Source organism: Somniosus microcephalus, unplaced genomic scaffold (assembly GCF_052327205.1).
Source record: "Somniosus microcephalus isolate GS21.2 unplaced genomic scaffold, FLI_Smic_1.0 unresolved_chr4, whole genome shotgun sequence".
In the NCBI taxonomy this organism is placed as follows: Eukaryota; Metazoa; Chordata; class Chondrichthyes; order Squaliformes; family Somniosidae; genus Somniosus; species Somniosus microcephalus.
In genome coordinates, this window is record NW_028225182.1 from 39,812,548 (window position 1) to 39,827,767 (window position 15,220).

The following is a 15,220-nucleotide window of genomic DNA, read 5'->3' on the forward strand; positions in this document are numbered from 1 at the left end:
GGCCATTCAGCCCCTCGAGTCCGTTCTGCCAAAGGGGTAGGCCTTAAGGAATAGAACAAATAAACAAATAAATCCGCTGGTCCCAGTGGGGATCGTCGCTCGAAGAGGACGGAGCCGCGGGTAGTCACAGGTGCGCAGCTCGCAATTGATGTAGTATCTGCTGTTAACTGGTGCCATGCGTTCCGTTACCATGCGTTCCGTTTGCTGTGCGTTCCATTGCCGTGCGTTCCGTTGCCGTGCGTTCCGTTGCCGTGCCTTCCGTTGCTGTGCGTTCCGTTTGCCGTGCGTTCCGTTGCCATGCGTTCCGTTGCCGCGCGTTCCATTGCCGCGCGTTCCATTGTTGCGCGTTCCATTGTCGTGCGTTTCGTTGCCGCGCGTTCCATTTGACATGCGTTCCGTTTGCCGTGCGTTCCGTTGCCGTGCGTTCCGTTGCCGTGCCTTCCGTTGCTGTGCGTTCCGTTGCCGTGCGTTCCGTTGCCATGCGTTCCATTGCCGCGCGTTCCATTGTTGCGCGTTCCATTGTTGCACGTTCCATTGTCGTGCGTTTTGTTGCCGCGTGTTCCGTTTGCTGTGCATTCCGTTTGCTGTGCGTTCCGTTTGCCGTGCGTTTCATTGCCGCACGTTCCGTTTGATGTGCGTTCCGTTGCCATGCGTTTCATTGCCGCACGTTCCGTTTGACGTGCGTTCCGTTGCCATGCGTTTCATTGCCGCACGTTCCGTTTGCCGTGCGTTCCGTTTGCTGTGCGTTCCGTTTGACGTGCGTTCCGTTGCCATGCGTTTCATTGCCGCACGTTCCGTTTGACGTGCGTTCCGTTGCCGCGCGTTCTGTTTGCCGTGCGTTCGTTTGCCGTGCGTTCCGTTAGCGCCTCCGCGTGGTCCTGCTAACCGTGCTGCCTTCTCTCTCCACCAGATGAGGTGGGGGCTCTCGTCTTTGACATCGGTTCCTACACCGTGAGAGCTGGTTACGCCGGAGAGGACTGCCCCAAGGTACAGTATTGGCGATGGCGCCAGCATTCTTCTCTGTATCCTTCCTGCGCCTTCGTACATCCCTCATCCCTCCTCTCCCACTCACACCCAGCCACCAACCTGTCTCTCTCTCCATCACAACCTTTCAGGTCTCGCTCTATGTTATGGTCAGTGCTGCCCCAAGCTTTGCTGCTTCTGAGATTCCGACACACTCTTCATCCTCCCTCCATCTTCACTCATTGCTCCTACTCTTACCTCATCGTTCGACAGAACTCCTTACCTCCCTCGGTCTTTGTAATGTATGTACCTTTAAGGGGAGAACTACTTTTTACAGCTCCTGTATACTGTAGTACCGGCAGTGACCACACCTGTATATAAACCCTGAGTAGTGATCTGTACAGTCAGTTGTAGTTTGAACCCTCATTCAGTAAACACCTGTTGATCGTTCCCTGCGGTCTTTTGTCTGATTATTGAAGGACACAACATTAAGATACACGGATCTAACATTGGCGACGACGCAGATTCGAACCTACCTGCAACTCTGCATCACCTCCCAGGGATTCGCTCCTGGAGAACAGTGGAAGGAGGTCGAGTCCAGAAGCACGGGCGTCGACCACGGGCAACCGCCCAGTCATCCAGCGGAGATTTGAGCATCGCAGGGGAGGCTGTCGAGAGCCAGGCTTGTCTTTCCAGTCACGGTGGTCCAGCGAAATGGGCTGGCAACAGGTACTGCGCAGACCCTTCCCAGACAGCGGCGGCTAGAGCCGACCGAGCGGCACAGAAAAAGGCCGAGCAGCGTCGACGGGGGAGAGAGAGAGGGCAGAGCGCATAGGGCGCAGCCGGTGTTCAGGACCGAGCGGTGTCAACGGGGAGAGAGACGAGAGAGAGCAGAGCGCAGCCGGTGTTCAAGGGCCGAGCAGCGTCAACGGGGGAGAGAGGCTCGCAGGAAAACGCGAGGCGCTGCCATTGCCATGAGGACCGCAGAGAGCGGCATTGGCAGCAGCGCAGGAGCAGCGCACGAAACCCACAGGGCGTCGCCATTTGCCACGAGGACCGCCGAGAGCGGCGTTGGCAGCAGCGCGGGAGACGCCATTTTAAGCCGCAGCGGGGAAGAAAGGAAAGCGCGGGAGACACCATTTTAAGCCAGTCTAACCACACCCAAAAATGCCGAAGAGTGGCAGTATCACAGCATTCGACAATGAAGTCGAAGATTGGACGACATATGTCGAACGTATAGAAGTATACTGCAAGGCGAATGAAGTGCCAGATGACAAGAAAGCGCTGGTATTGTTGAATTTAATGGGTGCAAAAACGTATGGCTTACTACGAAACCTAGTAACCCCAGAGAAGCCAGTAGAAAAGGATTTTGAAAACATAGTGTCAATCCTACAGGACCACTTAAACCCCACACCGCTGCTGATAGCAGAAAGATTTAAGTTTCACAAAAGGAACCAGCATAAAGATGAAAGTAATGCTGAGTATTTAACGGAACTGCGCAAGCTATCGAAACACTGCCAGTTTGGAATGGGACTAGCAGATACTTTAAGGGACAAGTTTGTGTGTGGGCTTCAAAGTGAAGGAACCCAGAAACGGCTTCTATCAGAAAAGGATCTTACGTTGGACAAGGCTTTCAACATTGCAGTATCACATGAAGCAGCTGCACGGGGCGCTGCAGAGATACAACGGAGACCGCAAGAATATGGCACAAATGAAATGTCATACGGAACAGTGAAGTGCTATCGCTGCGGCAGAACAACACACAACCATAATGATTGCTGGTTCAAGGACAAAGTGTGCAGACAGTGTGGAAAAGTAGGACACATAGCAAGAGTCTGCAGGTCGGGAAAGAAAACCAGCAGCAAGAAATCTCCACAGGAGAAGTACAAGAAGGTACATAAGGTGACGGAGAGTAGTTCAGACGAACAGAAAAGTGATACAGACTCCGGAAGCAAGGAGCTGGGTTGTCTGAAACTACATAATGTGATCAAAATGGAGGATCACCAAACTATCTGGGTCACGCTCAAGATAGCAGGAGTCCAAGTGAAAATGGAATTGGACACAGGATCAGCCCTAACAGTCATAAACCGAAGGGACTACAAGCGGCTATTCTCACATATACCCTTGAGAGATACAAAGATTGTCTTGAAGACGTACACGGGGCAAAAAGTCTACCCCAAAGGAAAAATAAGGGTGAACGTTATATATAACGGCAAGGAAACACCAAAAATGGACCTATATGTATTGCCAGATGGAGGACCACCACTACTAGGACGTGAATGGATCCGGAAGATACAGCTAGATTGGCATTCCATACAAGCACTGACTGTAGATGCCAAAAAGGATGATGACGTCACACCTGGACGACTGTCAAAAATGCTAACTGACGCACAAGAAGTGTTCCAGCAGGGACTCGGAACACTAAAAGGCATAACAGCGACGATCAAAATAGAGGAAAATGCAAGCCCAAAGTTTTTTAAGGCCAGACTGGTACCTTATGCGATCCGCCCAGCCGTCGAAGCAGAGCTGGAAGGTTTGGAACGTTCAGGAGTACTGTCCAAAGTGGACTGGAGCGAGTGGGCTACACCCATCATTCCTGTAATGAAGAGGTCGTTGAGTAATACGCCTGGGGAACCAAAGAAGGTTCGCATCTGTGGGGACTTTAAGGTGACAGTGAACCCAGTCCTTCACACTGTACAATATCCGCTTCCGCGGATTGAAGATATTTTTGCCTCGCTATCTGGAGGAAAACGCTTCACTAAGATTGATCTGGCCCAGGCGTACCTGCAAATGGAGGTAGAAGAAGCCTCGAAACAGTACCTCACGATCAACACTCATAAAGGTCTCTACCAATACAACCGGCTGGTGTTCGGGGTAGCATCAGCTCCGGCTATTTGGCAAAGGGCAATGGAACAAGTCCTGCAAGGGATTCCAGGGACCCAGTCTTATTTGGACAACATCCTGGTCACGGGCGAAAGTGACAGTGATCACCTTGCCAACCTGGAGCAGGTGCTCACTAGATTGAAGGAATATGGGCTCCGAGCTAATCGCCACAAATGCGAGTTTGTCCAGAAGCAGATCTCGTATTGTGGCCACGTTATTGATAAAGAGGGGTTACATAAGTCCCCTGAAAAGATTGAGGCAGTAGTCAAGGCTCCAGCACCGGAAAATGTGTCACAACTGAGGTCGTTCCTCGGGCTGGTGAATTACCACCATAAGTTCTTGCCGAATTTGTCTACCGTACTACACCCACTGAACACCCTACTGCAAACGAGGGTACCATGGAAGTGGAGTGATGAATGTAAACGAGCTTTCCAGAAGAGCAAAGCATTGATCACATCAAAAGAGGTGTTGGCTCATTTCAGCCCAGCACTACCAATTCGGTTGGCGTGTGATGCATCACCCTATGACATTGGAGCAGTGCTGTCGCACAAATTCCCGGACGGCTCGGAGAGGCCAGTAGCCTTTGCGTCTCGGTCACTAACCTCAGCCGAGCGTAACTACGCCCAGATTGACATGGAGGCCCTCAGCCTAGTGTGGGGAGTGAAAAAGTTCAATCACTATCTGCACGAGCAGAAGTTCACCTTGCTGACTGACCACCAAACACTTGTCTCCATCTTTAATCCAAAGAAGGGCATTCCGGTGATGACTGCGCAACGGCTACAAAGATGGTCCCTTTTTCTAGGGGCGCACCAATATGAAATCGAGTATAAGGGCACGAAACAGCATGGAAACGCTGATGGGCTATCACGCCTGCCACTGCCTACTGCGGAGGAAGCACCAGCAGTGGATCCTGTCAAAATATTTCATTCGACTATAATTGAATGCTTGCCAGTAACTAACGCTGGTATAGAGAAGGAGACCCGAAATGACCCGACGCTGTCTCGGGTATATGATTTGACGGTGAAGGGATGGCCAGCACATGGCGACTCACTGTTGCCAGCATTCTCATCCAGAAGAGAACAGCTGTCAGTATGCCAGGGGACCTTGATGTGTGGATCCCGAGTGGTAATTCCACCCAAGTTAAGGGAGAGAGTGCTCAATGAGCTTCACGAAGGTCATCTGGGAGGGGTGAAAATGAAAAGCCTTGCTAGGGCTTATGTGTGGTGGCCGGGGATCGATCAGCAAATCGAGGACCTGACAAAGAGCTGCTCAGGATGCCAGAAGGTCCAAAATGCACCACCACATGCCCCTCTACACCCATGGGAGTGGCCCTCATCTCCATGGCAACGGGTGCATATTGATTTTGCTGGTCCATTCATGGACTCAATGTTTTTAATAGCCGTGGATGCGCACTCGAAATGGCCTGAGGTGATCAAAATGTCCTCCACCACCACGGAGAAAACTATTGCAGTCCTACGGACCATTTTTGCCAGGAACGGCTTGCCAGAGCAGATTTGCTCTGATAACGGACCACAGTTTGTGTCCGAAGAGTTTCGAAGATTTATGAAAAGGAATGGGGTAAGGCATTACACATCCGCCCCGCATCATCCAGCCACAAATGGATTGGCTGAGAGGTTCGTACAAACCTTTAAAAAAGCAGTAACGGCCATGTGCGATGACGACATTCCACTGCAGCATAAGGTGGACAATTTCCTGTTAGCCTACAGAAATGCGACACATGCAGTCACCAACCAGGCCCCGGCCATGATGTTCTTTAACTGAAGGTTGAGATCTCGTCTGGATTTGCTCAGACCAAATGTACGAAGAGATGTTGAGAGTAAGCAATTCCAGCACATCAATGAGAAGCCGACAAGGAGCTTCAATGTAGGGCAACCAGTTTTGGCCCGCGACTACCGAACAGAGAAATGGCAACCAGGAACGATATGCACACGGCAGGGGCCACTAATGTACACAGTGGATGTTGGGGAGAACATTGTGAGACGCCATGCTGACCAGATCCTCGAGTCACAGGAACGAGTCAACCCCATGTCTCGGCCATACGTACCTGGTGAGGAACCCGACGTACAGGTCGCATCTACCTCAGAAACAGTAGCATCGGAAGCTGATGAACCAACCGACGACAGGGGGCCAGAATCGCCTCCGCACCAAGAGCAAGACACTCGGGAAAGGCGCTATCCAGAAAGGATCAGGAAGCCTCCCCAAAGACTGAATTTATAAATAGACTATTTTCAGCTCATGTTGCATGTTAAAAGTGTTAATTGTAATTAGTTTGATATTTAATTGTTAAATGAGTGTTATGGTACTGTTAATCTAAAAGGGGAGGAATTGTAATGTATATACCTTTTAAGGGGGGAACTATCTTTTACAGCTCATGTATACTGTAGTACCGGCAGTGACCACACCTATATATAAACGCTGAGTAGTGATCTGTATAGTTAGTTCTAGAGTAACCCTCATTCAGTAAACACCTGTTGATCGTTCCCTGCAGTCTTTTGTCTGATTATTGAAGGACACAACATTAAGATACACGGATCTAACAGTCTCCTCCTCCTATAACCTACAGGCCTCTAAACCCCAAGCTTGATAAGAACATAAGACGTAGGAGCAGGAGTCGGTCATTGGGCCCCTCGAGCCTGCTCCGCCATTCAATAAGATCCTGGCTGATCTGATCTTGGCCTCAACTCTACTTCCCTGCCCGCCCCCCGTAACCCTCGACTCCCTCACCATTCAAAATTCTGTCTCTCTCCACCTTAAATATATTTACTGACTCCGCCTCCACAGCTCTCTGGGGAAGAGAATTCCAAAGATTCACGACCCTCTGAGAGAAGAAATTCCTCCTCATTTCCGTTTTAAATGGGTGCCCCCTTATTCTGAAACTATGCCCCCTAGTTCTAGATTCCCCCACGAGGGGAAACATCCTCTCTGCATCTACCCTGTCAAGCCCCTTCAAAATCTTATATGTTTAAATAAGATCCCCTCTCATTCTTCTAAACTCCAATGAGTATAGGCCCAGCCTGCTCAACCTTTCTTCATAACTCAACCCCCTCATCTCCGGAATCAACCTCGTGAACCTTCTCTGAACTGCCTCCAATGCAAGTATATCCTTCCTTAAATAAGGAGACCAAAACTGTACACAGTACTCCAGGTGTGGTCTCACCGACGCCCTGTTCAGTTGTAGCAAGACTTCCCTACTTTTATACTCCATTCCCTTTGCAATAAAGGCCAACATTTCATTTGCCTTTTTGATTACTTCCTGTACCTGCATGCTCACTTTTTGTGATTCATATACAAGGACCCCAGATCCCTCTGTACCGCAGCATTTTGTAATCTCTCCCCATTGAAATAATAAATGTCCCCTGGCCATTATTTCCTGATTTCCCTCATGCTCTCTGCTACTCTTTCCAACCTGGGTGTCCTACACGCCGGGTCCGGGACCCCTCAGCCGGGCTTTTCCCTTGGCTGGGAGTTTTAGGTTGCGGCCTACTACAAGGAGGCAGGTGATGCTCGCCGAAAGTCAGCCAGTAGCCATTGGCGGTTCAGGGTAGACAGTCCACGTGGCTGAGATAAGGAACTCGCTCTTGGTTGAAGGGGTTCAGTGTCACAGAACTGGCCAGATTCGGTCTTAGGTCAGCACAAGGGACGACTGCTGTGAGGAATTAGGGAAGCTCAGATTGGTGCAGGAGAGGGAAGGCCCCGGAGATTGGGAGTGTGAGGACAGACAGAGAGACCTTACATCCACAACTAACCTGTGCTGTACCTGCCCTGGGAGAGTTTGATGGGACAATGTAGAGGGAGCTTTACTCTGTATCTAACCCGTGCTGTACCCGCCCTGGGAGTGTTTGATGGGACAGTGTAGAGGGAGCTTTACTTTGTATCTAACCCGTGCTGTACCTGCCCTGGGAGAGTTTGATGGGACAGTGTAGAGGGAGCTTTACTCTGTATCTAACCCGTGCTGTACCCGCCCTGGGAATGTTTGATGGGACAGTGTAGAGGGAGCTTTACTTTGTATCTAACCCGTGCTGTACCTGCCCTGGGAGTGTTTGATGGGACAGTGTAGAGGGAGCTTTACTCTGTATCTAACCCGTGCTGTACCTGCCCTGGGAGTGTTTGATGGGGCAGTGTAGAGGGTGCTTTACTCTGTATCTAACCCGTGCTGTACCCGCCCTGGGAGTGTTTGATGGGACATTGTAGAGGGAGCTTTACTCTGTATCTAACCCGTGCTGTACCTGCCCTGGGAGTGTTTGATGGGACAGTGTAGAGCGGGCTTTACTCTGTATCTAACCCGTGCTGTACCTGCCCTGGGAGTGTTTGATGGGACAGTGTAGAGGGAGCTTTACTCTGTATCTAACCCCCGCTGTACCTGCCCTGGGAGTGTTTGATGGGACAGTGTAGAGGGAGCTTTACTCTGTATCTAACCCGTGCTGTACCTGCCCTGGGAGTGTTTGATGGGGCAGTGTGGAGGGAGCTTTACTCTGTATCTAACCCGTGCTGTACCTGCCCTGGGAGTGTTTGATGGGGCAGTGTAGAGGGAGCTTTACTCTGTATCTAACCCGTGCTGTACCTACCCTGGGAGAGTTTGATGGGGCAGTGTAGAGGGGGCTTTACTCTGTATCTAACCCGTGCTGTACCTGCCCTGGGAGTGTTTGATGGGGCAGTGTAGAGGGAGCTTTACTCTGTATCTAACCCGTGCTGTACCTGCCCTGGGAGTGTTTGATGGGACAGTGTAGAGGGAGCTTTACTCTGTATCTAACCCGTGCTGTACCTGCCCTGGGAGTGTTTGATGGGACAGTGTAGAGGGAGCTTTACTCTGTATCTAACCCGTGCTGTACCCGCCCTGGGAGTGTTTGATGGGACATTGTAGAGGGAGCTTTACTCTGTATCTAACCCGTGCTGTACCTGCCCTGGGAGTGTTTGATGGGACAGTGTAGAGGGGGCTTTACTCTGTATCTAACCCGTGCTGTACCTGCCCTGGGAGTGTTTGATGGGACAGTGTAGAGGGAGCTTTACTCTGTATCTAACCCCCGCTGTACCTGCCCTGGGAGTGTTTGATGGGACAGTGTAGAGGGAGCTTTACCCTGTATCTAACCCGTGCTATACCTGCCCTGGGAGTGTTTGATGGGACAGTGTAGAGGGAGCTTTACTCTGTATCTAACCCGTGCTATACCTGCCCTGGGAGTGTTTGATGGGACAGTGTAGAAACATAGAAGATAGGAGCAGGAGTAGGCCATTCGGCTGCTCGAGCCTGTTCCGCCATTTAATGAGATCATGGCTGATCATCCAAATTCAGTACCCTGTCCCTGCTTTCTCCCCATATCCCTTGATCCCTTTAGCCTAAAGAAATATACTGTATCTAACTCCTTCTTGAATATATTTAATGAATTGGCCTCTACTGCCTTCTGTGGTAGAGAATTCCACAGGTTCACCACTCTCTGGGTGAAGAAATTCCTCCTCATCTCAGTCCTAAATGGCTTACCCCTTATTCTTAGACTGTGACCCCTGGTTCTGGACTCCCCGACCATTGGGAACATCCTTCCTGCATCTAGTCTGTCTAGTCCTGTTAGAATTTTATAAGTTTCAATGAGATCCCCTCTCATTCTTCTAAACTCTAGCGAATATAAGCCTAATCGACCCAATCTCTCCTCATACGTCATTCCTGCCATCCCAGGTATCAGCCTGGTGAATCTTCGCTGCACTCCTTCCATGGCAAGAACGTCCTTCCTCAGATAAGGCGACCAAAACTGCACACAATACTCAAGGTGTGGTCTCACCAAGGCCCTGTACAACTGCAGCAAGACATCCTTGTACCTGTACTCGAATCCTCTCGCTATGAAGGCCAACATACCATTTGCCTTCTTAACCGCCTGTTGCACCTGCATGCTTACCTTCAGCGACTGGTGCACAAGGACACCCAGGTCTCTTTGCACTTCCCCTTTTCCCAATCTATTGCCGTTCAGATAATAATCTGTCTTCCTGTTTTTGCCACTGAAGTGGATAACCTCACATTTATCCATATTATAGTGCATTTGCCATGCATCTGCCAATCACCCAACCTGTCCAAATCATACTGGAGTTTCTCTGCATCCTCCTCACAGCACACATGCCCACCCAGCTTTGTGTCGTCTGCAAACTTGGAGATATTACATCTAGTCCCCTCGTCTAGATAATTTATATATATTGTGAATAGCTGGGGTCCTAGCACCAATCCCTGCGGTACCCCACTAGTCACTGCCTGCCACTCGGAAAAAGACCCGTTTATTCCAACTCTTTGCTTCTTGTCTGCCAACCAGTTCTCTATCCAAGACAGTACCTTACCCCCAATCCTGTGTGCTTTAACTTTGCATGCTAATCTCTCATGCAGGACCTTATCGAAAGCCTTCTGAAAGTCCAAATACCCCACATCCACTGGTTCTCCCTTATCTATTCTACCAGTTACATCCTCAAAAAATTCCAGTAGATTAGTCAAGCATGATTTACCTTTTGTAAATCCATGTTGACTTTGTCCGATCCTGTCACTGTTTTCCAAGTGCTCTGCTATTACATCTTTTATAATGGACTCTAGCATTTTCCCCACTACCGATGTCAGGCTTACCGGTCTATAATTCCCCATTTTCTCTCTACCACCTTTTTTGAATAGTGGGGTAACATTAGCTCCCCTCCAATCCATGGGTACAGTTCCAGAGTCTATCGAATTTTTGAAGATGACCAACAATACATCTACTATTTCTAGGGCCACTTCCTTAAGTACCCTAGGATGTAGATTATCAGGCTCTGGGGATTTATCAGCCTTCAATCCCGTCAATTTCCCTAACACCATTTCCCTACAAATACTGATTTCATTGAATTCCTCCCACTCATTTGACCTTATGTTACCCGACATCTCTGGGAGGTTATTTGTGTCCTCCTTTGTGAAGACAGAAACAAAGTATGTGTATAATTGGTTTGCCATTTCTTTGTTCCCCATTATAAATTCCCCTGATTGTGACGCTTGACTTCACCAATCTTTTTCTCTTCACAGAGGGAGCTTTACTCTGTATCTAACCTGCGCTGTACCTGCCCTGGGAGCGTTTGATGGGACAGTGTAGAGGGAGCTTTCCTCTGTATCTAACCCCGTGCTGTACCTGTCCTGGGAGAGTTTGATGGGACAGTGTAGAGGGAGCTTTACTCTGTATCTAACCCGTGCTGTACCTGCCCTGGAGTGTTTGATGGGACAGTATAGAGGGAGCATTACTCTGTATCTAACCCATGCTGTACCTGCCATGGGAGTGTTTGATGGGGCAGTGTAGAGGGAGCTTTACTCTGTATCTAACCCGTGCTGTACCTGCCCCGGGAGTGTTTGATGGGACAGTGTAGAGGGAGCTTTACTCTGTATCTAACCCATGCTGTACCTGCCCTGGGAGTGTTTGATGGGACAGTGTAGAGGGAGCTTTACTCTGTATCTAACCCGTGCTGTACCTGCCCTGGGAGTGTTTGATGGGACAGTGTAGAGGGAGCTTTACTCTGTATCTAACCCCTGCTGTACCTGCCCTGGGAGTGTTTGATGGGACAGTGTAGAGGGAGCTTTACTCTGTATCTAACCCATGCTGTACCTGCCCTGGGGGTGTTTGATGGGACAGTGTAGAGGGAGCTTTACTCTGTATCTAACCCGTGCTGTACCTGCCCTGGGAGTGTTTGATGGGACAGTGTAGAGGGAGCTTTACTCTGTATCTAACCCCTGCTGTACCTGCCCCGGGAGTGTTTGATGGGACAGTGTAGAGGGAGCTTTACTCTGTATCTACCCCGTGCTGTACCTGCCCTGGGAGTGTTTGATGGGACAGTGTAGAGGGAGCTTTACTCTGTATCTAACCCGTGCTGTACCTGCCCTGGGAGTGTTTGATGGGACAGTGTAGAGGGAGCTTTACTCTGTATCTAACCCGTGCTGTACCTGCCCTGGGAGTGTTTGATGGGACAGTGTAGAGGGAGCTTTACTCTGTATCTAACCTGTGCTGTACCTGCCCTGGGAGTGTTTGATGGGACAGTGTAGAGGGAGCTTTACTCTGTATCTAACCCATGCTGTACCTGCCATGGGAGTGTTTGATGGGACAGTGTAGAGGGAGCTTTACTCTGTATCTAACCTGTGCTGTACCTGCCCTGGGAGTGTTTGATGGGGCAGTGTAGAGGGAGCTTTACTCTGTATCTGCCTGAGTATCTCTCTGGAATTTCCTCTCTAACGCTCTCCACCTTCTCTCCTTTTTTGAAAAAACCCAGCTGTTCGATCAAGCCTTTTGTTCACCCCTCACCCCTTCCCAATCCTTCCCTTGCTGACTGATGTGTCATGGGATGTTCTTTACATTAAAGGGGGCCTACACATACATTGTTCCTTTTTCTTCCTGATTTCACTCTTGAGAGGTGAGCCTCAAAGAAACCGTTTGTTGAGTTCTCTCACCCTTTCGATCTTCGGTTCTTCAGGCAGATTTCCCGACCTCGGTGGGGCTCCTCAACCTCGACGAGGCGGCAATGGAGATCGACGGGGAGAAGGACGCGAAGTCGGGGAAGACCTATTACATTGACACCAACTCGCTCCACGTCCCCAGAGAGGGCGTCGAGGTCATCTCTCCCCTGAAGAATGCCATGAGTGAGTGACTGACTGAGGGGGGCCATAGAACCATAGAATAGTACAGCACTGAAGGAGGCCATTCGGCCCATCGAGTCTGCGCCGGCTCTTTCGAAGAGCAACCCAGTTAGTCCCACTCCCTCGCTCTTTCCCCATAGCCCTGCAATTTTTTCTCCTTTAAGTATTTATCCAATTCCCCTTTTGAAGGCTACTATTGAATCTGTATCCACCACCCCATCGGGCAGCGCATTCCGAATCCTAACCACTCATTGCGTTAAAATGTTTTTCCTCTAGTCCTTTTGCCAGTCACCTTAAATCTGTGCCCTCTGGTTATCGACCCTTGAGCCAGTTTCTCTTTATTTACTCTATCTAAACCCTTCATGATTTTGAACACCTCTATCAAATCTCCTCTTGACCTTCTCTGCTCCAAGGACACAACCCCAGCTTCTCCAGTCTTTCCACATAACTGTAATCAATACAATACAATACAATACAAATCGCTTTATTGGCATGATAAGGTACATCTTATGTTGCCAAAGCATCAAAATACATTTATGGTTGAACACATAAACGCGGTTCCATTCATACAGTGTATAAACAGGTATATCCCTGAGTTTATAAATATATTTTCGCCTTGTTTATATATACTCTTGTCTTAGTTTACTGGTTGTCCCTCTGTTCATGGCAAGCTGTAACATAGTGTGCCGCCAGTGTTACACAGCTTCTCTCATCCCTCATCCCTGGAACCATTGTAGTCAATCTCTTCTGTCCCCTCTCCAAAGCCTTCACGTCCTTTCTAAAGTGTGGTGCCCAGAATTGGACTGGGTCAAAACCAGTGCTTAATATAGGTTTAGCATAACATCCTGGCTTTTGTACTCTCTGCTTCTATTTATAAAGTCCAGGATCTGATCTGCTTTATTAACTGCACTGTAGGCACCTCCACCACCCATCTTGCAGTTGCTCTCCTGAATCTGTCCCTGATAGGCTACGGGCTGCTTGGGCACTGGCCCCGCCTCCAGTGCCTGGCCCAAGAGGTCATTCACCGCGGGGTGAGCCCAGACGATGAGTGTCAGCCGGCTACTCACCTCTGGGGGGCCATCGCCGCTTGACCCTAACCCCGCCCAGTGCCCGCACGCGGTTCGCTAACTCTGAGCTCAGTGAGGTGCCAGCAATTAAAATACCGTTAGGTATACCATAGCTGCTGTGTTACCTAATGAACGAACACTGGCAGACGGGAAAAGACCTTCTGATCCAGTCAGCTTGTCCTACACAACTGTGCTGCCTTGCGCCTCATGGTATAGACACACCCCACTAATGTTCTCCCTGAATTGTCTTTATTATTTCAATGCGCGGTCCCTTCACTTTTCTGCCCATATTTCAAATGGAAAAGCTTGTGAGGTGCGTAATGTAAAGGGACCATTGCTTCCCCCACCCGCCTCGGACAGCCATGTGAACTCCTGGGAGAGGCCAAGAACCAGATTAAAGACCCCCAGGCCAATTTGGGGGAAGAAAATATTTGGGAAACTCCTTCTCCGACCCCCTGAGGTCATGCAGTCATAGATTTATACAGCACAGAAAGAGGCCCATCGTGTCCGCGCCGGCCATCAAGCCCCGTCTATTCTAATCCCATTTTCCAGCACTTGGTCCGTAGCCTTGTATGCTATGGCGTTTCAAGTGCTCATCTAAATGCTTCTTGAATGTTGTGAGGGTTCCTGCCTCTACCCCCTTTCAGGCAGTGAGTTCCAGATTCCAACCACCCTCTGGGTGAAAAAGTTTTTCCTCAAATCCCTTCTAAACCTCCTGCCCCTTACCTAGAAACAATGCCCCCTGGTTATTGACCCCTCTACTAAGGGGAAAAGTTCCTTTCTATCTACCCTATCTATGCCCCTCATAATTTTGCACACCTCAATCAGGTCCCCCCTCAGCCTTCTCTGCTCCGAGGAAAACAACCCCAGCCTGTCCAGTCTCTCTTCATAGCTGAAACGCTCCAGCCCAGGTAACATCCTGATGAATCTCCTCTGCGCCCTCTCCAATGCAATCACATCCTTCCTATAGTGTGGCGACCAGAACTGCACACAGTATTCCAGCTGTGGCCTAACTAGCGTTTTGTACAGCTCCATCATAACCTCCCTGCTCTTATATTCTATGCCTCGGCTAATGAAGGCAAGTATCCCATATGCCTTTTTAACAACCTTATCTACCTGATCGAAACTGGTCCAAAAAATCACTTTGGCCCATATCATTCGATGCTGCACCTACCTTTTATCCGCGGTGATCTCCGTCCCAGCTGGGAACAGGCCCGGCACTCGTTTGCGGACATTTAACGTATACATAATATGGACAACGTACACATCCAATGTACAGGAAACTTTGTGATATCCGGCACCGACGGGACCGAGCTGTTGCCGTCCCATCAAAACTGCCGGGCAAACCAGCGCTAATGTTGAAACATACGGAGATTTTTGCTTAGCAACAGCTTCTAAACAGTCGGCTATACCTTGCAAGCATCTCTGTAGCTTAGCAACAGCTTCAGCGAGACCTTGCAGAGCCTGACTGGTGGAAAAAAAAGCAACGAAAAGAAAAAAAAACTAACGAAACGGCTCCTGATTTTTGCCGGTGGCTCGAGCATTCCGGACAGTTAACCTCCGGATAAACCAAAGTTTCCTGTACACCTAATAACAGGACACCAGCGGATTTCCCTTGGTGTTATTCATAGTAAGTTGGATGATACACAGAATCAAGCAGCACAGAAGGAGGCCATTC

General features: G+C 49.6%; 1 protein-coding gene across 1 annotated transcript in view; it reads left to right on the top strand.

Moving 5' to 3' along the window:
- Window positions 1-694: 694 nt before the first annotated feature.
- The window catches only part of LOC147090596 (actin-like protein 6B), a 58,920-nt gene continuing 44,394 nt past the window's right edge, over window positions 695-15,220 (top strand). Inside the window, exons 1-3 of the mRNA XM_085977078.1 lie at window positions 695-791; window positions 911-987; window positions 12,313-12,478. Of these exons, the coding sequence (XP_085833204.1) occupies window positions 695-791; window positions 911-987; window positions 12,313-12,478 (340 nt within the window). The remainder of the gene's footprint in view (window positions 792-910; window positions 988-12,312; window positions 12,479-15,220) is intronic.